The sequence below is a fragment of the Garra rufa genome, chromosome 1, assembly GCF_049309525.1.
Source record: "Garra rufa chromosome 1, GarRuf1.0, whole genome shotgun sequence".
NCBI classification, from domain to species: domain Eukaryota; kingdom Metazoa; phylum Chordata; class Actinopteri; order Cypriniformes; family Cyprinidae; genus Garra; species Garra rufa.
Genome location: NC_133361.1, coordinates 107,658,553 through 107,680,857, shown reverse-complemented (window position 1 = coordinate 107,680,857; position 22,305 = coordinate 107,658,553). Strand labels below are relative to the sequence as shown.

General features: G+C 36.3%; 2 protein-coding genes across 2 annotated transcripts in view; one reads left to right on the top strand and one right to left on the bottom strand.

The window, feature by feature from the left end:
- LOC141323667 (uncharacterized) overlaps positions 1-8,724 on the bottom strand; it is an 81,077-nt gene extending 72,353 nt beyond the window's left edge. Inside the window, exons 1-2 of the mRNA XM_073833491.1 lie at positions 8,439-8,724; positions 1,260-2,649 (exon numbers count right to left, since the gene is read on the bottom strand). Of these exons, the coding sequence (XP_073689592.1) occupies positions 1,260-2,649; positions 8,439-8,724 (1,676 nt within the window). The remainder of the gene's footprint in view (positions 1-1,259; positions 2,650-8,438) is intronic.
- A 518-nt stretch (positions 8,725-9,242) lies between these two features.
- Positions 9,243-17,524, top strand: LOC141323651 (uncharacterized). Its single transcript, XM_073833489.1, has 2 exons — positions 9,243-9,290; positions 16,487-17,524. The coding sequence occupies exons 1-2, from the start codon at positions 9,243-9,245 to the stop codon at positions 17,393-17,395; spliced, it is 957 nt and encodes a 318-aa protein (XP_073689590.1). The 3' UTR covers positions 17,396-17,524.
- The last annotated feature ends 4,781 nt before the right edge of the window (positions 17,525-22,305 follow it).

Here is a 22,305-nt window from a genome sequence, read left to right as displayed (position 1 = left end):
ATATCTCTTTCCTCACAGGCTGGAGGCTCAGATTATGGTCGTATCTGTTGCTGGAGACTTGAAGCGTGGAATGTTGGTACCTGTCTCTGGCACCTGTGGCATGGTGTAGTCCACCATTCTTTCCTCTTGTGGAAGTAATTTGAATAGTCCAAACACAAAGTTAGAAAAGTGTCAATAATGTTTTACAGGTGCATTTCTCACTTTCCAAAACAAACAGAAAACATTTGGTCATGTAATTAACAGCTGAGTTTGTGTAAGATGTTGCACTACACATCGCTGTCAGTGAGAATACTTATTTCTGTGAATAAGTATATAGTGTGTGTGTTGTGGTTTGCACTAGTTTGAGTGGATCTCCATGATCTCTTTTGGGATCAGGGAGCAGGTGAGAAAGAGGGAAACTGGGATTTGTAGTGTAGTAAGGCAGACGGTTGACTGGAAATGGGTGACAGCGGCTGGTGAGACAGGTGACTGTGACACACACATTAAAGAAAATAGTCTGGCCCCTCTGGCATTAGCCAGAATGTCATGCCTATATCCACTTGGAACTGAAAAGCCACCCCTCCTTTGAAATTCACTCCCCCCGCATCTCCCCATATAGGCCTATGTATATCTCTCAATGTGCAATATTACGACTCGTCGGTTGTTGTATATACTTTTATGATGATACTGTACAGTCTGTAGTCTCTAGTCTCATATTTTTTTTCTAACACCAGTCAGGAGTAATGTTCCTCATTTCATTGTATGCAGAAAAATAAAGGCAATAAAGGCTTTTAACTTAATTCCATTTAAAAACTTTATTTAGATATTTAAAACAAAGCCTAAAACATTATGGCTTTCAACTATTAAAGATAAAATATTTTTTTTTCTTATGCAAATACAATCAGTTGACCATAAATGGTGTTAATAAAATATAAAAGTGAAGATAATGTATGAATAAAAAGATAACATTTAATAATGACTGAAAGCAAAATGATCATTAACTACTGAAAGAAAAAGTGAAAACTAATGAGATTGATCTCTCTCCTACTAATTTATAAGTAGGGATGGGTATACGTTTACATGCTAGAGCACTATGTGTAAATCCACCAGAGATATTGACAAAAAAAGCAACTGATTTTTTTTGCATGTCTGTGTTTACTCAGATGATTGAACAAAATGCTTCCCACATGCAGTGCAATGATACGGTTATTTTCCAGTGTGGATCCTCTCATGTATTTTCCGATATGATGACTGGTTAAATTTCTTGTTGCAGTGTGAACACATAAGGTTTCTCTCCAGTGTGGATCTTCTCATGTGTTTTCAAATGTTCTGACCGACGAAATCTCTTGTTGCAGTGTGAACACTCATAAGGTTTCTCTCCAGTGTGGATCATCTCATGTCTTTTCAAATGTACTGACCGACTAAATCTCTTGTTGCAGTGTGAACACTCATAAGGTTTCTCTCCAGTGTGGATCATCTCATGCATTTTCAAATTTACTGACTGACTAAATCTCTTGTTGCAGTGTGAACACTCATAAGGTTTCTCTCCAGTGTGGATCTTCTCATGTGTTTTCAAATTTACTGACCGACTAAATCTCTTGTTGCAGTGTGAACACTCATAAGGTTTCTCTCCAGTGTGGATCATCTCATGTCTTTTCAAATGTACTGACCGACTAAATCTCTTGTTGCAGTGTGAACACTCATAAGGGTTCTCTCCAGTGTGGATCATCTCATGCATTTTCAAATTTACTAACTGACTAAATCTCTTGTTGCAGTGTGAACACTCATAAGGTTTCTCTCCAGTGTGGATCATCTCATGTGTTTTCAAATTTACTGACCGACTAAATCTCTTGTTGCAGTGTGAACACTCATAAGGTTTCTCTCCAGTGTGGATCATCTCATGTGTCTTTAAATGTACTGACCGACTAAATATCTTGTTGCAGTGTGAACACTCATAAGGTTTCTCCCCAGTGTGGATCCTCTCGTGTATTTTCAGATATGATGACTGAATAAATCTCTTGTTGCAGTGTGAACACTTATAAGGTTTCTCTCCAGTGTGGATCATCTCATGCGTTTTCAGGTCTCCTGATTTACTGAATATCTTGTTACACTGTGAACACTCATAAGTGTGGATCCTCTTATGCAGTTTTAAATAAGTTACTGAAGTAGAAATCTTTTCACACTTGGAACACATGGATTCTCTCACACCAGTATTTATATTCTCATATACTTGCAAACTTTGTAGACACCAAAAACTCTTTCCACACAAATGACATGAATGTGGCTTCACCTTTGTATGAACTTTCAAGTGATTCCTCAGACCTGAATCCGCTAAATACACTTTACCACATTGATCACATGTGTGCTGCTTCTCTCTAGTGTGGATGTTCATGTGCTCCTTAAAGCTTGGTGAGCATGAAAAACTCTTCCCACATTGATCACAAGTAAATGGTTTTTCTCCAGTATGAATTCTCATGTGACGCTCAAGACCTGTTTTTCTAGTGAAACTCTTTCCACAATGAGTGCAGGTGGAACATTTCTCTGCTCTTCTTTTATTTAAATATTTCTGTTTGGCTTGAGAGCAACTCAAAGGTTTTTCTCCATTTTTGGAATATTTTTTCTCCTCAACTTGACTTGATTCTTCATTTTCCTCTTTTTCTTGAATCAAATCTGAAATAAAAAGTAAAAAGGGTTCATTTTCAGTAACTTGTTATAAGCTTAAAAACATGAACAAACTAGCATTTGAGAGCAGTGCCAATAAGTCCTACAGATGGTGTCGCCATAAGCGGATTTGGTAGAGCTGGTGTGTGGGATATCAATAACAAAGATAATTTAAAGGGGTCATATGATGCGGTTTCCTTTGGAGTGTTACAAGCTGTTTGTGCATTAGATAAGATTTGTGAAGCTGCAAAGCTTAAATTCTCAAAACCAAAGAGATATTTATTATGAAAGTTAAGACTCAGCCACACCTCCCTAAATTGGCTCGTTCAAACCCCCCCACTTGTCCACAACACGGCGTGAGTAGATTAGCGTAACACATCCCATAAAAATATGAATATGAAAAGAAATAAGGCGCAACTTCACCGGATGTAGTAGTGTTGCAGCGCCATGTTGTGGAGACGCAGTGCATTTCATTCCAAAAGCAAATATTCTTTGTTTGGCCTTTCAAATGAGGACACAACTATAAAACAGTGTTTTAAGTTATATTTGGGTCAATACGTGATGCCCCCTTTTTCTGTACGGGTTAATTTTATTTTGCAGAAAAAACTAAAAAATACATAATTTCTCATCTACTTGTTATACCTTCTTCACCTACTAAACCACTCTTACTTCTCCAAATTTTTAAGTTTTTCATCATTTTCTGCTATCCGAAGAGTCAAAACATCATATTGAGTGACTGTCCATTTTGTTAGGACAACTGGTTTAAAAACACTTAAAATCAACTTAAATATATTCCTTTTCCTAGTTGGCATAATTTCAAACATGTTTTACATCCATTGACAAAACTGTAAAGCATTTGCACATATGTTTCTATCATAATATACAAATGAATGTTGTTCGAATTATGTTGATTCTATCCATATCATCCGGGGCGACCTTCAACAAACGACAATTTTGGGACCTTTATTTTGAAAAACATCTCAAGGATGGGATATTGCATCAGCCAGACACAAGTGAAGATCCCCTGGAAACAACTGTAAGGTAACTCAGTCTCTCTCATATAGTAAGAAAAATAAGTTTTTTAACTGCTGTAATGTCATAGTCACTTTTGGTCATCATGTGGGGCGACCACCCCAAAACTGTGAATTATAATTTTTTTCCCACAAATCTATATTTTGATGATAAATTTGATAGTGGCATGTCACTAGAGGAAGGTAGTTTGGTTTCTGAGGCTAACTGTTAGCCTGTTATACTTGAGTGAACTTGAAAACATCATATGGGGTGACCGAGTATTATGTGGGGCGACCACTGCTGAGTGTTTTAAATGATAGATATAGGTCCTGTATTTGTAGTTTTCATATTATATACATCAATTATATACGTAGAGTTAATTGTTTAAGCGTAATTATTTGTATATTTTATTCTAAATTCAGCCATTTTACATTCATTTTATAGGGATTAACATTTATTTTTAGTTGTAGTACAATCCTACAGGAACATTTTAAAATATATACAGAATGACATTCCATTTATGTGACTATACATGCATTATTCATTTTAAACAAGTTTTAACCTGTTTTACCTATTTCCTAGATGGCACGATTAACAAGCAAAGAGAAGACTGCTCGTCATAGACAGAAAGTCCACTCCGACCCTGCAACAAGAGCAGAGTATCTTGCAAGGAAAAGAGAGAGGTAAAGAAAAAAAGCTTCTATAGCAGTGTGCTAGAGTCACTAGAGCTACAGAAAGTTGGAGACCAGGGTAGATCAAATAAACGGTTTAGACTGTATGCTACAATGAGCTATTAAACATTGGTCACCTAAATTGTTCTCATCAAGCTGGACAACTTTCTAAATTAAACTTATTAGCTACGACCAACAGGAAGCCAGATATTTTGATTTTAATGTGGATTTTGCGAAAAATTAGGCTGTAAACAAATTCATACTCATCATAAGAGCAACATGCTGTTCACATCAAACTTTATCAACATGAAGAGAAGATTCTGGAGATGCTAAATTGCGAGCATATTTTGGATATCTTTGTGGTTATTTTTTAAAGTGACAGAGAACTAGTCATTCTGAGCAAATGCTGTTAATCTCATAAGTATACAAGGCTTTATGAATTAAAGAAAATAAAAAAAAAAGAAATCAGAAATCTGCTCTCACTCTGCCTGCTTGTAAGTATGTGTGTTGAGTGTTAGAGTGAGTGTAGGGGGAAGGGAGAGAGGGAGAGAGACCAGGGAATAATGCTGTTTTGCAGACCATCTTTGAGGAAGAAATACACATTGATGTGGTGTAATCTACATAAATATGAAAATTATACCATTATAAGATGAGTTATATTCATATCGCCTCATTACAATACTCAACTTGTTTTTTAAAGATATTCTGAAAGAATGAAGTGTTTATATGGCACTTTATTGTCTATTGCTGTATACCCACATGAACTTTGTTCATATTCATGTTAATTCACAGTATATAAACTGTTAAAAGATACAAATTTACATTATAATAATGTATGAATACTTTTTTTAGCTTAATATTAATTAACATTAATAAATGCTATTTAATTATTGTTCACGTTAACTAATATAGTTAATGTTAAGAAATTAAACTGGATGGCAAAATTGTATATATTGTGTGTATGTGTCTGTGTGTTGAATTTAAAGTGCAACCCTTTCAATTCTGTAAACTTCAAATCCAAACTGGTAGAGTGTTACTGTGAATGCATGTGCCAACTGGGCACCATTTTCCTGATGCTATCGGGATGGCAACTGCGCAGATGGCAAGGGCCCGTTCGTTGCTACTTGCAGCTTTAATTAGGGCCCAAGCCGATGGTGTGAGGACCCTATTGGAATTGCTCAGTTTAAATGTTAGTGTCCTTCTGATTTGTTATATTTAAATGTTGAAATGTTATTTGAATAAAAAAAGTTAAATTTTCTTTCATCTTGAACTCTTGTGTGTACATTTTAACTGAAATTTTTATACCTGTGGTTTTCTTATCATTTGGGGCGACTTATGATAAGAAAGCAATAATTACACTAAATTCATAACCAAATATCCATCAGTTTAGCCTCAAATATTAATCAGTGGTATGCTATTGCTGAATGTGTAATATCTTTATAAATGCTAATCCAGTTTTTTTTGCTTTTAAAGTAAAAATCAGTATTTTAACTGGATTACGAGGTAGACTCTGATATTATAGAATAAACTTGTGAAATAATGTTTTTCAAAAAATGAAAGTGGACTAAAGTTTGTCTTTCTTCAAAAGTTGATCTTACTGATATGTGATCAACTAGTCTAAATGAAACATAAAAATGTGAATTTTGAGATATATTACGGTCGCCCCAGATGACTTTAAGGCTATGTTTTATTAGTACTGACTTTTCAAACACGAGTTTGCACCTATGCTACAAACGCCTAGTTTATAATGGGTTTTATCATTTCTGTCTCGATGCGCCAAGAAATGGTATCACAACATGGTTAGGGGTGTAACATTTCCAACACACGCTTGAGGTATCCGGCCAATTCCAAAGCATGGATAGCTGACCAATCAGAGAACACCTCGGTTTCCATCAACAGTGAGTTTTGTGAAATTCAAAGCATTTCAGAAAGGTAGGGCAGAGAGTAGCAACAATAATGTACAGTATGTGGAAAATAACATGTTTTTAAACCTCAAACTGCATAAACACATCATCATTTGATGCTAAAAAGTGAATAACAAGTCAACCTTAAGATTACTATTGTTTTGAATGTGTAAGCGCAGTTTCTAAACAATATTACATGTTTATTTCTTGGTAAGACACATTTTACAGCAAAACATTAAATTTGAGTCGGGGGGCATGCAACATTTTAATTTCGTTGAAAAGTTCTTGAATTTCTCTCCAAAAATGTAGAAACCCTGAAACTAATGATGTAACAGCATTGGACATGACTATAGCTAACACTACTGTTTCTGCATCAGCCGTGTTTGATCTGTTCATAAAAGAATTCAGTAACACTTTCTTTGAAGCCCATATTTATAATGCATTATAATGGTGCGTTCACACCAGACGCGACTTGCGCGGAAAAAACGCGCTATTCGCGCGTAGTTGAACGCTTGAACATTTGAGTTTACTCGCGTCATTCGCGCGTGACATTTTCTTCACAACAGACGCGAATTTGCGTCAAGGGAGGGGCTTCTGCCACTCGTCAGCGGGAAAGTAGTTGTAAAATAGGTGAATGAGCTCAATTTGCCAGCTTTAGCTTGCTTGTAGTCTCAATATGTATGTATATGTAGGTTAAATTGAGTAAAGAGCGTTTTTTAAAACTAACCAGATTGTCCGACCTCTTCACTCACTTTATTCCTAGCAAGATCCCTTTTATTCCTGTTTCTACTAAAGTCCAAAGATGTATCGTACAGCTCCGAGGAACCACAGACAGCAACGGTGATTTTGTCCGCCATTGTTGTTTCGGATTTCTGCCTCCGTCACTACTAGAGCAAGCTCCTGATTGGTCACCGCGGCGCGGAATTCCGCCGAAGTTCAGATTTTTGAACTCGCGGCAATCGCTTGAAACGCTCAATGCGCGCTGCGCCATTCGCGCGTTTCGCGCCGCAGGATGGCTATTCGCGTCTTTGCATTGACTTAACATGTAAATCACTCGCGCTTGCCGCTTCATTCGCGTCCGGTGTGAACGCACCTTAAGGGTATTCTTAAGACACTATAATGAATTCATAGTGCATTATAAAAAAAAAAAAACTTATACTATGTTGTATCATCTCACGAGTTTATAAAACAGTTTTAATGTGTTATAATTTTTATTTATTTGCGGTTACAGCTTATAAGCGTGTGATTATCTCCTCATAGTTAAAACACAAGTCTCATATATTACCATGTTACGCATGTCACTTTACTGAAAGCATACAAAGAGCACTTATAAGTAATAATAATAACAATAATATTATCTATCAAAGAGCCAAAAGTTAATGTATCGGATGAATGTGTAACATGACACGTTTGTATTATTAGTTAGATTATTTTGATGGTACCCTTTAGACAGCTTTTGATAAGTAACTATTCAACTGCATGTCAGCTAGCAATAATTATTATTAGTAGTATGCTAAATATATTCTAATACTGTATTTTGATGGTTGCACAAAAGACAAACTGATATGTAACTTTGCAAGTATGTGAACCTTGTACCTAGCCAAACCTTAACCTAAGTTGAATAATACTATTAATAAAGGAGTGTTAGTGTAGTTGGAATGTACATGTAGTTGGAAAGTTGCTTCTAGTCAGTAGACCAGGGGGCCCATCATAATAAAATGTAATATAATGTAAAAAAAAAAAAAAAAAATTATATTATATACAAGATATAGTCCATTAAAAATTGCGTAGATTTAATATGCCACCCATTGTGTCTAATAAATAATCATATTCTTAAAAGTTAGAACCCCTAATACTCAAGTACTTTAGTATATTGTAATTGTTATGATTATTCATGAGAATATTTTATAAGATTTTTTTTTTTTTTTTATGATGGATTCATTACAATGCCTTAGAAATACTTTATAATGTATTATAAATAAGAGCTTCATAGCAAATGTTACCAAAAATTCTGTGCAGAATTTAAATGTTTCTTACTAGATCTGGAAGTGCTTTTGCTGCCCCATCTATACTTTAACAGACTGATCTGCTTTAAAGATTGTTTCTATTACAATTAACTAAATCTAAAGCAGCTTGAAACTCAGTATTAATATAACTTTGAAATAATGTACCACAAACAGTCATTAAAGATGAATGAAGATTAAACACCAACCTCCTTGTTCCTCTTGTTTTATTCTCAAAAGATCTGGTTCCTCTTGTTTTATTCTCAAAGGTTCTGGTTCCTCCAGTTTTATTCTCAAAAGTTCTGGTTCCTCTTGTTTTATTCTCAAAGGTTCTGGTTCCTCCAACTTTATTCTCAAAAGTTCTGGTTCCTCTTGTTTTATTCTCAAAGGTTCTGGTTCCTCCAGTTTTTTTCTCAAAAGTTCTGGTTCCTCTTGTTTTATTCTCCAGGTTTCTAGTTCACTCATGTTCTCCTCACTCTCCACTTTAACAAACATCTTCACAGCATCAGATCTCAGTTCAGCTCATACTTCTCCAGATATTCCTGCTCGCTTCCAAACCTAGTCACAGCTGTGAGGATGAGAATATTACAGATATTTACTGACCGAATTCAAAAACTGTATTTTTCTGTTTACAGAAACTACATTTCTCACAGGCTGAACTAAAACCGAATCACAACAAAACAACAGAGAGCAGTGAAACTAATCTTCTTCTTCTTAGGTTTAATGGTGTTTGTCAAACAGAAGTGTGTCTGTTAGTGCCACCCGCTGGACTGGAGTGAGAAGCGCCGAAAGAAGGGAAAATATTACGCTTTGTGTGTCTACAAGGTGCGCTATTTTTTTCTATTTTTCTTTAAAAAAGCCGATCTGCTCAAATAAATGAAAATGACTTCAAATTAAGACTCACATCATGGTATTTGATCAGCATCAACAGTCTTTGTCAGTGAATATTAAAGGAGAAAAAAAAGAAAAAAAGATGCTTTCCTACAATATACAAAAAAAGTTTTTATCCCACAATGCCCCAACCTCAATCTAGTTTAACTCAGTCCCTACAGGATGGACAAGTACAAAAACATTTGTTTCTAACTTTAGATTGAACAGAAAAATGTGTCTTGATTTCCATTTCCCATCCTCTCTGCCATTCCTTTATTAAACTTGATTATGACCTTTTCTGCATCTTTAATTGGCAAAACCCATATCGACATATTCAGCTGTTACTCCTCATCTTCCCTTTTAACAGTGAACAGTTCAGTTAATAAATACAAGATACAATACCTGCTTTACAAACTCAATCTCTAGAAGTGCATTCATGTTACATAAGAGTTATGATTTTAGTGAAGTTACAAGTTTTGAAACCAAAATACCCGCAATATCCAGACCTGTAGTAAACTCAGAAGAGAAGATCAGGAGACTGAGTGAATCTTCATCAGATCTTGATTGAGATGTTACTGTGTAGCGCTGCGGTCATCCAGACTGACTAAAACACTCAATCACTGGAGTTTTAGACAGATTTCAGGATCGTCATTAGAAGATAAAATATGCAAAGGATGTAAAGAGTTTCAGGAATTTGTCCAGATTTTCAGCGACTCTAATCCAATCAGCAGAACTATAGACTCATTATCACAGAGATCAGGGAAAGTCTCACCTTCAGCCTCTGTATTCATATTTAACTCAGATATTGATCAGAAACAAAGACACCAATTAAAGAAATGAGGCAGAAACATCAACAGCCAATAAAGACAAAAGATGACACTTAGCATGATTTCACATTCATGTTCACACACTCCTAAAGCTAAATATATTTATTTTAAAATTCTTTAACCTAAGGTACTAGAACAGTTTGTGTTTGGTATTTTCTAAGTACTTCTGGAAAATTTCAGTCAGGTTTTAAGTCCATTCATAGCACTGAGTCTGCTTTACTGACCCTTCACTCCTGACTAATGATTTTACACAACTTGTAACTTGGAAATCATGAAAATCCAAATAATGTAGAATATCAAGATTTAATAAACATGTGCAAATACATGTGCAATTCATATTTTTCATAAATAGTAATGAAGTACTACTCACAGTTGAATAAGTTTGGGTATAAATAAAGGCGTATACATTTGCCTTTATGTGTAAAGAATCTTGAAGAATTAAGTTTATATAATCACTATTTGTACTTTCAAAAAATAAATATTTACTTTTTAACACAGGTACATTAAGCAATTTGGTAAGGCACTCAAAATCCTCTTTTCCAAATTTATGATTGGATATTTACTATTTATTATCATTTCATTATCATTGTCATATTTCACAACTCTACGGAGCGGTAAACGAGGAGATGAGGAAATTCAGGAGTGAACTTAAAACTTAAAAGACATTCACTTGGAGGATGTAAGACATCAGAGGAGAAAACCACAAACAGATCACTCTTAAATACTCAACTAAACGAAAGGAAAGACAAGACACTCCTGAAATCAATGGAAACAGGAACAGGAAAACCAAATATGGGCATTAGAGAACATCAGGAAAAACAAGGACAAGGAGCTCATGGAAACAAAAACAAACACAAGGACAGTCCATAGGTGTGACAATCATTACTGTTAAAGACAAAATTATATTGGTTGAAATTAAATTATTGCCTAGGAAATTCAGCAAAAAGGTAAATGTTCAATTGTAAATGAATCTCTTTTGCTTCAGGTGTGTGTGAATACAAATCTGTGATGCTCTCGATGTTTCTGCCTCTTTAACTGTTGTGCTTGTTAATGCTAATGAACACTTGAGTTGTGTGTGAATGTCTTTCCCTGATCTCTGTGATCATGAGTGCTATAGTTAGAGTACAGTATAGAACTGATCACATCCCTTGAATACTGTGTTTAAGCTTGTGATCTGAGAGCTTTGTCTTCATCTGTAAGAACAGCCTCCAGAAATCTGAATAAAACTCCAGTGATTGAGTGTTTTAGTCAGTCTGGATGACCGCAGCGACACACAGGACCAGCTCAAACAAGTCTCCTGCAGGTGTATTAAAGCTATTTTGTTCTTTAAACATTTAACTTCACTAAAATCATAACACTAATACAACATGGCATTTTTTTCTGATAGATGTACTTCTAGTTAAAGTTTCTAATAAACAGTTTATTGTGTCTTGTATTTATTACCCAAACGTTTCACTGTTAATAAAAGAAGATATGGAGGGAACTGAATGTGTTGGCATATTTTTGGCCAATTAACGAAAATGAAAAGCTAATAATCAATGCACCATATTCCTTTACACTACAAAAAATGTATTTAAAACAAAATTGCTTACATAAAAGAACATTACCACTGAAACCTTTGTAACAGTTACACAGCAGCATTAACTAGTTTTATGTGAACTTAATGGTATATCAACATAAAACAAAGTGTTATAAATTTACATTAAAAAAGAAGAATATTATTAATACATTCACGAAGTTAATAACTTTATAAAAGCATCATCATATGAGTACGAAATTCTATTCTATATACAGCATTTCTGTGATGTGTTTGTGATTCTAGAGAGCAGTGCACCAATGGGACTTTTATTTTGCTCTGGTGACGTGACGTCATAAAACTGCGCGGGCTCCTCATCTGTTGTGATTCACATGAAGAAAGGTTTGTGCTTTTAAAGTTTTTAAACCAATGGATATTGTTGCATCAATTAAAGCGTTTTTACAAGCTATGTAAAATAAAACATAACTATTAAATCTAACGTTGTAATGCTTTATTTAGTGTAAGCCTACTTAAGACGTTAGTAACAGAGAATGTGCATCTCATTTCTCTCTCTATATCATGAATCAATCGAGTGATGATAAGAAGTGAGAGGCTGCATCCGAAATCGCATACTTAATAAGTAGGTACTTCACAAGCGCTAAAAGAGTACCTACTCTACAGCCAAATCTCGTTGAGTATGAATGTGATCCGCCATGATGACGTTATCATGTGATCTACGACGTTAAAACAAGAGCAACAATTTAAAAGATATGAGCGACAGGTTTAATTCATCTATTTGTATATATTATCTGTTTGTATATATTATTATGTTGATCAAATTTCTCATTTTGTGGTCTTCCAGAAGAAACAGATACCTTTATGTTTGTAGTACGTTTTTAGGCTATAACCCAGTTTAATCCTTAAAGATGTATTTTTTTTATTACGAAAAACTAAAATCGTAACCACTTGAATATGTTTTTAATTTATTTATGTGCAAAATTGTTTATCCACACGCAAAACTGGCTTGAAATCTCCTTTGTTTTCCTCTTTTTATTGTGGGATTTCTCTTGTTTCATCCCCGAGGATTATAAATAACAAAAAACAACACATGCAATTTTAATGCATTATGATTATATGAATATTACGATAATTTAAAGATATTTAATCTTTTTTTCACATGTAGAGAATCACATGTACGCAAACCCTTTACAGTTTTTTCTGTCATTATGATTTTTTACTGATAAAACAGCCTACTATCTTTTCCTGCGGTTGTATACTTATAAGTACTGCAGTGATAATAAAATAAATTAAAGGCGACAGGTGCACAAAACACCCAATGGCATCACGACAACCCTACCTAGTACGTTGCCCTCCTTGTTTGCAATGTTTGTAATATCTGCTCAGAGGAGACGTCAATCAGCTGCTGGAAGATCACGTCTTTGCAGAAGACCTTTGATTTTACACTCGAAAAAATTAAGTATTACTTAGAAATTAAAGATGACCTCGGAATGCATTGCTAGACAACACCAACTCTTATGAACAATAATACTGATAAATGCTAACCACTAATTAATTATATTTTTAGTAAAATGAACATGCATTTTTTTAATACGCCATATGCATGACATATTCATGACTATGCAGTCAATGTGAATACATCTCAATTCTCAGTCAAGTAATGAATTAATGCTATATTTTATTAACTGACAACAAGAAACACGAATAAATTTGTAAAAGAATAAATAAAAGTAACCTTGATGTTAAATAAATACAAGTCAAAGACACATAAAACAAAGCTTTATTCAAAGTAATTGTTCTGACAATCATGTGTTCACAGCCTGTAAATAAAAACTGCCATCAACAGCTGTGCCAATTCTGCAGCTTTATTCTGATGAAGCAGCTGACCAGCGTGTCCACCTTCACCTGTCTCTGCCGTCCATCACGTCCTGTCCCTGTAACATCCAGAAAAGATTCAAGTCACCTCTGTGATTCATGTGCTCAACACTGCATTTACACTCGCATTTTATCCAACACAAATGCGCCTCTATTTATACTAATAAAAAAGATCAGTTATGTTCAGTTACTATATGTACATGCGTTTATTTACATTCCATTCATATAAAGTAAACAGTGTTGACAACAGTGAATTCTACTGTAACAGCACACAACACTCAGATGTCTATTACGTGCTCTTCTGCAGTTGTTTTCGAACATTTTCTATCACATATTAAATAGACATTTAACAATCATCTTTAAGATGTATGTGGTTTATGTACATTCACTTTGGAGATATACGTGTTTACTGGATCTCCCCTGTTTGCTATACATATAAAACATGTTTTTACAGAACAGTCACAAATATACTATACTGTTACACCTGAAACGATTTAACAGTTTGCTCTACGCGATTGTGACACAAGGAACAGTGTAAGGTTACTCACTTTTGAAAACACCCTCATTGCTGTTCTCCATCAAGTTCGATGATAACTTAGGCTATTGATCTCCCGTGGGCTTCTGGGATAGAAAAGTAGAAAAGATCGGCGCTTCGAAATCTGGGCGGGACGCAGTGGGCATCTGGGGATCTCTTGCTTATTCTTTTGTGGTTACTCTTCTCACGTACCCATTTCGCCTACTATATAGTAGATAAGTAGGCATATTCGAACGATACTTAGGTATACGTACACCTGAATCTCGCGAGAAATAGTGCTTCATCCTGGTAAATCTCGCCTACTCTTTTGTGGTGTTTGAGATTTCATGCATACTTTTTCTTCGCCTACTGCTTTTTGCCTACTAAATAGTATGGAAGTATGCGATTTCGGATGCAGCCAGAGACTCAGAATCCGGATCATTTGAATCAAATCATTTGTGAAATGATTCAGTGATTCGATTCAGCGGCACGCGGACTACAAACGACAACAACAAACAAACACGAGTGAATCACAACCGAGAATGATTTCATGAGAGTGTAATATATTAGATATGATATGCAAATAATTGAAATATTTGATTATATAATCAAAAATAACCTACCTAAAAATGAACCTTCTTGGTAATTTGTATATTTTATACATTTTATAAAGAAGTCTATTAACTCTCTGATTGTCTTACTAGTGCACTGACTACTGAACTTGGAGCTGATTGAGACGCACCCAGAGATTTTGTTTGCATTGATTTTTCTTTCTTTTAATTATTCTCATCTTAAACAGGACAAAGTGTTCAAACACACAGGAAAAACTCCTGGAGAATCAACAGAGATCCACGTGACACACTATTATAAAGATGGCGTTTATTAAAGAGGAGACCGAAGACATGAAGATTGAAGAAACATTGAAACATGAAGATACTGAGGAACAAAGAAAGATGGCGTTTATTAAAGAGGAGAGTGAAGACATGAAGATTAAAGAAACATTCAGAGTCAAACATGAAGATACTGAGGAACAAACAGGTTGGTTTTCATTCTCAAAGCTGAATTCACTACAGAAATGTCACAGGAGTGTAGAAATGTTAAGACATTTGACAGAAGTGTTGAGATCACATGACAAATACTAACGCTTCCTTCAATATCCTGCGTTCACACTGAGCATTTGTTTTCAATGCATTATGAGATCATGCATTTAAGTTGTAACAATAATATGGAATTAGCCTAAAAAAATTATATATTTTTCAGTAACATTAAACCCAATATCTGCTTCTAATATTAGAATCATTGATTTCTAGCACTTAGGCTAATTATGCAAAAGTATCTAAGAAAATTATTTATGTTAAAGTCATTTGCACAAACCTTGAAATGTAAGTAATGACATTTAGCTACTGCATGCTGACTAAAGCTACATCTAAATTAATCCTGATACAAAATTACATCCATCAATTTAATGTGATAAATACCACAGATACCACATGCTTATTTATGTTAGAGCTAATGAAATTGTAATGAGAATATTGCTTGTAAATAAATTACTTGAACAACAAATTATTTTTTTATTTTTTATTACATATAACTTTTTACTTTTTTTCTTCAAATGGATGATTGATTTAGCTGTCTAAAGGACAAGCGCATATCAAGTCTTAATGTCAAGCTCTTCTTCTATCTTTTAGTGACTTTGAAAGAGTTATACATATGTTTAGGTATTAACCAGGCTTCTCTCATACATTTGCAGTTGGTACAGAATGCTGCTGCTCTTATGTTGACAGGAACACATAAATGAGAACATATTACACCAATTCTGGCACCTCTCCATTGGCTTCCTGTTCATTATTTCATGCTTGAAAGAGACTGGGCAAAAATGGCCTGCATGGCAAGAAAGTTCCAAGACAAAAAACGCTGCTGAGCAAAAAGAACATAAAGGCTTGTCTCATTTTTGCCAGAACTCATCTTGATGAAAAAAATAAAAAAATTAATAATAATAAAATAAAATCAGGAAGCCAACACTTTTCCACACTACTGTATGTGTTTTTGTTTTAAATTAAGTATGCTTGTACAGCACTTTAGTAAACACTTGTTGTTTTTAAAAGTGATTTAAATTAGATGAATAAACTTTGACATTGGCTTAACAGGTCAGTGTAACAACCCGTTTTTTGATTGGCTAACATAATTGCCCTCTTAATAAAACCTCAGAAAGAATTGTGTGATGAATTTTTCTTTTTTTTTTTTCCTCGTCTCTCTCTAAATTTGTTGCATTTTATTCCCTAGGAGACAAAAATGGTACAGAAACATTGAGATCAGTCTGTGTATAGATTATAGATATATGTAGATCCTAAACTCTGTCATTAAATTTCCTAGATTTTTTTTTATTATTAATTGTATAACGGCCAGCCTAATCTCTGTAGGGTACCGGCTGAGAAGGATCAGGTTTGGACACCCTGGTATAGGATCTAGCATACATGCATTACATATCTACATGTTTTGATGTTAATTGTTTTGTGCCACTAAACTGGGGTTAACTTTTATTCCTTTTTTTCCACCTTAGACCTAACAGCGCTGAAAGAGGAGAGAGAAGATCTGAATGAATCTGAAGAGAAAGATCAGTTTTTTTGTTCCTTACAGTCTGAAAAGACTTCTAAACAAAAAAGAGCTCAAACTACAGGAACTAGGAGTTATTTTTCTTGCGTTCAGTGTGGAAACAATTTCACTCAAAAAGGAAGCCTTAAAACACATATGATTATTCACACTGGAAAGAAGCCGTACACTTGCCAACAGTGTGGAAAGAGTTTCATCCTAAAAGGACACCTTAACAGACACATGATGATTCACATTGGAGAGAACCCTTTTACCTGCCAACAGTGTGGAAAGAGTTTCACTCTAAAAGGATGCCTTAACAGACACATGATGATTCACACTGGAGAGAAGCCTTACACATGCCAACAGTGTGGAAAGAGTTTCAATCAAAGAGGAAACCTTGAAGTCCACCAGAAATTTCACACCATGGAGAACCATTTTACCTGCCAACAGTGTGGAAAGAGTTTCACTCTAAAAGGAAGCCTTAACATTCACATGAGGGTCCACACTGGAGTGAAGCCTTACACCTGCTCTCAATGTGGAAAGAGTTTCGCTCAAAGTGGACATCTTAAAGTCCACCAGAAAATTCACACCATGGAGAGCCCTTTTACCTGCCAGTGGTGTGGAAAGAGTTTCAATGAAAAAGGAAGCCTTAACAGACACATGAGAGTTCATACTGGAGAGAAGCCTCACTCATGCAAACTGTGTGGAAAGAGTTTCAATAAAAAAGGAACCCTTAACCTTCATATGAGAGTTCATACTGGAGAGAAGCCTTACTCATGCAAACTGTGTGGAAAGAGTTTTAATCAAAAAGGAACCCTTAACAAGCACATGAGAGTTCATACTGGAGAGAAGCCTTACACATGCTCTCAGTGTGGAAACTGTTTTAGTCTAAAAGGAAGCCTTGACAGGCACATGAAGATTCATAATAGAGAGAAACCCAACAGATCCCCTTAGTGTAGAAAGAGTTTCAAACAAAATGTATAGAATGGAACGTTCTAATTCAAATTTTGAAGCATTATGTTTTGTCCATAGTACACTTTAAGCTCAGTCCAACACAATATAGCTAGTTGACACGGTAATGCATAAAAGAGCAAGGAATAATATGGATGTGTTTGCTATGTCTACAATGTAAGAACTTCACATTTGTATCATGAATTGAAAGATCTCACAGAAGGTGCAGTTTTTTGGTTGAAGCACAATAAGGAAAGGAAAGGAGGTGACGTGAGGCCAAGTATGGTGACTCATACTAGGAATTTGTGCTCTGCATTTAACCCATCCAAGTGCACACACACACACACACACACACACACACACACACACACACACCGTGAACACACACCCGGAGCAGTGGGCAGCCATTGCTGCAGCGCCCGGGGAGCAGTTGGGGGATCGGTGCCTTGCTCAAGGGACTCACCTCAGTCGTGGTATTGAGGGTGGAGAGAGCGCTTGTGATTCACTCCCCCCACCTACAATCCCTGCTGGACCTGATACTCGAGCCTGCAACCTTTGGGTTACAAGTCCGACTCTCTAACCATTAGGCCACCGCTGCCCCAAAAGCATAGCGCGAGCCAGCCAGGAGAGTTTAAAGGGATAGTTCACCCAAAAATGAAAATTTGATGTTTATCTGCTTACCCCCAATGCATCCAAGATGTAGGTTGCTTTGTTTCCTCAGAAAAACACAAACGAAGATTTTTAATGAAAACCGGTGCAGTCTGCCAGCCTTATCATGGACGTGAATGGGCACCAAACCTTTAAAAGTAAACAAAAACATGCACAGACAAATCCAAATTACACCCTGCGACTCATGATGATACATTGATCTCTTAAGACATGAAACGAACAGTTTTTGTGAGAAACTGAACAGTATTTATATAATTTTTTACCTTTGATACACAGCCACGTCCATCTGTAATGTGCACGAGTTTGGCAGTCACGTCACATGAGCACGCGCTCTAGCGTAGAATACGCAAACGCCGTAGGGGGAAATCAGTGAAAAGTCCCGGATGAGTTTGTGCAAACTAATGTAATCTTTTAGCTTTAAATCGGTTTAAACAATCAGGATACGCGCAAGTAATAACCATTTTGAATAGCCGCTATATCCACAATCTCTGTGCTCTGTGTAAACAATGAGTGTCGTATACATGCAACAGATCGCTTACGGCGTTTGCGTATACTACGCCAGAAGCGCGTGCACATGTGACGTGCACAAACTCGTGCTCAGGAGAGATGGACGTGGCTGTGTATCAAAGGTAAAAAATGATACAAATACTGTTCAGTTTCTCACAAAAACCGATCGTTTCGTGACTTAAGACATCAATGTATCATCATGAGTCACAGGGTGTAATTTGGATTTGTCTGTGCATGTTTTTGTTTACTTTTAAAGGTCTGGTGCCCATCCACTTCCATGATAAGGCTGGCAGACTGCACCGGTTTTCGTTAAAAATATTCGTTTGTGTTTTTCTGAGGAAACAAAGTAACCTACATCTTGGATGCATTGGGGGTAAGCAGATAAACATCAAATTTTCATTTTTGGGTGAACTATCCCTTTAAAGGACATTGTTAGCATTTTTAACATCACCGTTTCGGGCTACAACTACAACCCTTGTTCCCTGAGAAAGGGAAGGAGACACGAGGACATACAGAGGAAGGCTCCTCCCTCCGTCATCTCCACCTTGGACTCTGTTAATCATTTTCCTCCTGGATGTCCATTCTCCTCCTGTTGTTCCATCAGTGCAAGGATGCACCTTCCAGAAGGGGGATGATATGCTAGGGATATGGACCTGTTTTTGTTTCTGTGTGCCCTTTTTTGGTTGCGTTCCTTTCCTTTAGTCCAGTTAGTCATTCTGTGCACCCGTGTTCCCCAGTTACCCCATATATTAAAATCAAAGTCTGTGCATTCTGTCTCTGTTGGGTCTCTATTTTCCAATACGTCTGTCTTTCCTATTTCCTTGTGTGGATTACCCTGTGTCTTTGGACTATAATAAACTGTTCCTTTGATCTATGTCTCCGTCGTTCCTCCCAGCACAGTATCTTGACATCAGTGTGTTCTAGTATTGGAGCAATTTTATTAATAGTAATGAGTTCAATTTGTGGTGTCCGAGACAAATTAGTACTGCTCATGAAGAACACACTGCCAGATTGAAATACACAGAATGATGTCACAATGACAGAGTCATTAGCATAAAAAAGAATGTTTGAAATCTTTGATCTTCAATTGAAGCTTCTGAATGACTCTTGTGCAGATTTAAGCCTCAGATTTCTCTCCTAAACACTCACTCTAGTAAAAGTTTTCTTCCCACTTACGAGGAAGCACTAGGGACCAGAAATAAATTCTAGGGCCGCCAAATTCTTTGGCTGGTTGGTGGATGCAGGAGGCCCCTTTAGAGTCCTAAATGCTGGGTGTGGTGTAGTGTGTTGTGTTGTGTTTGGTGGAGGGTGTGACACAGTCATTGACAAAAGAGGAGCGAAGCTGTATTCTCTCCAATCAAATGAACAGTAATGGTTTATAGCAGGGGTCCCCAAAATAAGGCCCGCGGGCCGAATGTGGCCCACCCCCACATTTGGACCGGCCCTCTGAACAATGCCAGAGACATATTTTGAAAATGAAAAATGAAAATTAGAAGTTGTAAATATATGTTTTACTTTTATCATATCGGTATTTGATTATAAAGGTTGGCTTTCAAACTAAAATTTCCCTCAGTCATTATCATATTGCCTAATTATTTGTTAAATTCACCTACAGATTGGTACATTTAACAAACTGTGTCATCGCAATCGAACAGGTGATGCGTGAGGCAGCTAGAAAATTCAGAGCGATGACAAAATGACTCAATAACATTTGAGGTGAAACTAGCACTGCTTGTGGGACAGGTGCGAAAGCAAGACTTCACTCATCTCCCAGTTACCCAAAGTTTTTCAGCTGAGAACCCAGTGGCCCCATTTCTAGTTGAAAAGTCTGTGGAAGTGCTTAAAATGATGAAGGCAGACTTTGACGTGTGATTAAAAAAACACAGTGGATTCTTGAATCGATTTTGCTTGACAAGCCTCTCAAGACTGGTGTTCTCTCGGTTGGTTGTTCATCTTTCACTTCCACACTTTTTCCTTCCACTCAACTTTCTGTGAACATGCTTGGATACAGCACTCTGTGAACAGCCAGCTTCTTTGGCAATGAATGATTGTGGCTTGCCCTCCTTGTGAAGGGTGTCAATGATTGTCTTCTGGACAACTGTCAGATCAGCAGTCTTCCCCATGATTGTGTAGCCTAATGAACCAAACTGAGAGACCATTTTGAAGGCTCAGGAAACCTTTGGGGGTGTTTTGAGTTTATTAGCTGATTGACATGTCACCATATTCTAATTTGTTGAGATTTGTTGTGAATTGGTGGGTTTTTGTTAAATGTGAGCCAAATCATCACAATTAAAAGAACCAAAGACTTAAACTACTTCAGTCTGTGTGCATTACATTTATTTAATACACAAGTTTCACAATTTGAGTTGAATTACTGAAATAAATGAACTTTTCATGACATTCTTATTTATTGAGATTCAGCTGTATATCTTTTGAAAATAAATTATCAGTTGTCAGTGTGGTGCCTAACAAAATAAACTATTCTAGCATTAAAAGGTAGAATAAATACAAGTAAAATCATAATAAAATAATACTACTACTACTAGTCAGTCCGGCCCATCTGTCAGATGCCACTACTAGTAGTCAGTCCGGCCCATCTGTCTTTCTTTAATAAACAGACTGGCCCCCCATTAAAGAAAAGAAAAAATATTTGCCCCTCTCAGAAAAAAGTTTGGGGACCCTGCTCTGGCGTGATGTGTGGACAGCAGTATGCACATATTAAGATGTCCTGCAGAGTCTTGAAGAAGATGGCCTGCTGGATATCTCCAGAGGACAGGGATCATCACTCCCTTCACACTGAGGGAAATATGAGCCCCAGCAGGTGTAGGAGGTGGGACTTCTACATAACAACATTCACAAGCCTGATAATGTAGAGGTAGGAATGATTTTCATTTCTCTCATTTATGATGATACAGATAGTGTGCAAATGTAATTCGATATTTTTAATGATTTAATGCTTAATCCCTAGGATGTGGATGTTGACATAGACTGGGAGAGTGCCATCTTCCATGAGGAATCATTTACACAATGTGGAGTTGATTTTACTCGTGACGTACTGCAATACTTAATCATTATTTCTGTCCTTGGAGTGGTGATATTTAGTATAACAGCACTGTGATGGTTCACATTCTATATCACTTTGCTTGTCTGTTCATTACTACTCTGTTCATCGCTAATAGTTGAATTTTTTCAAACAGTACTCTTTTTACAGAGTACACATACTCTTACATCATTAATTTCAAATGAATTATTATAGGTCATGGGTCAGAGGGAGAAGCAGATTCATTAGATAAGACAAGGTTTAAAAGACAGGAGTCTTACGCATTATAAAAGAACGGCCTTGCTTGATTGATTTACTTTTTTTGTGACATCTAGTGACAACACCTGGTGACTTTTTGTGCTGCTAATTTGCATTTTGGAGAAGAGCCAGAATTCCAGAAGATCTGGCCGTGGTGAGAGCGCTCTAGAGCGGATTGATGAGTGCAGAACACCCCCTGACGATATGGGTCTCGCTCGTCCGAAAACGACGTAGCAAATTTTCAAACAGACGTTATCTTTATTAACAAACGGCATATTTGAACTATAAACAAGTACATTCTCGCCTGAAAACCTCTTATCATATTTGAGAACCAGAAAGAACTGTTGTATAAAACAGTGTTATACTACACTCTTGTTCTCCCAGGAGATGGTTCAAACAAACCTCCACTTCCAGTTACAGAGCTGCTGACAAATGAACA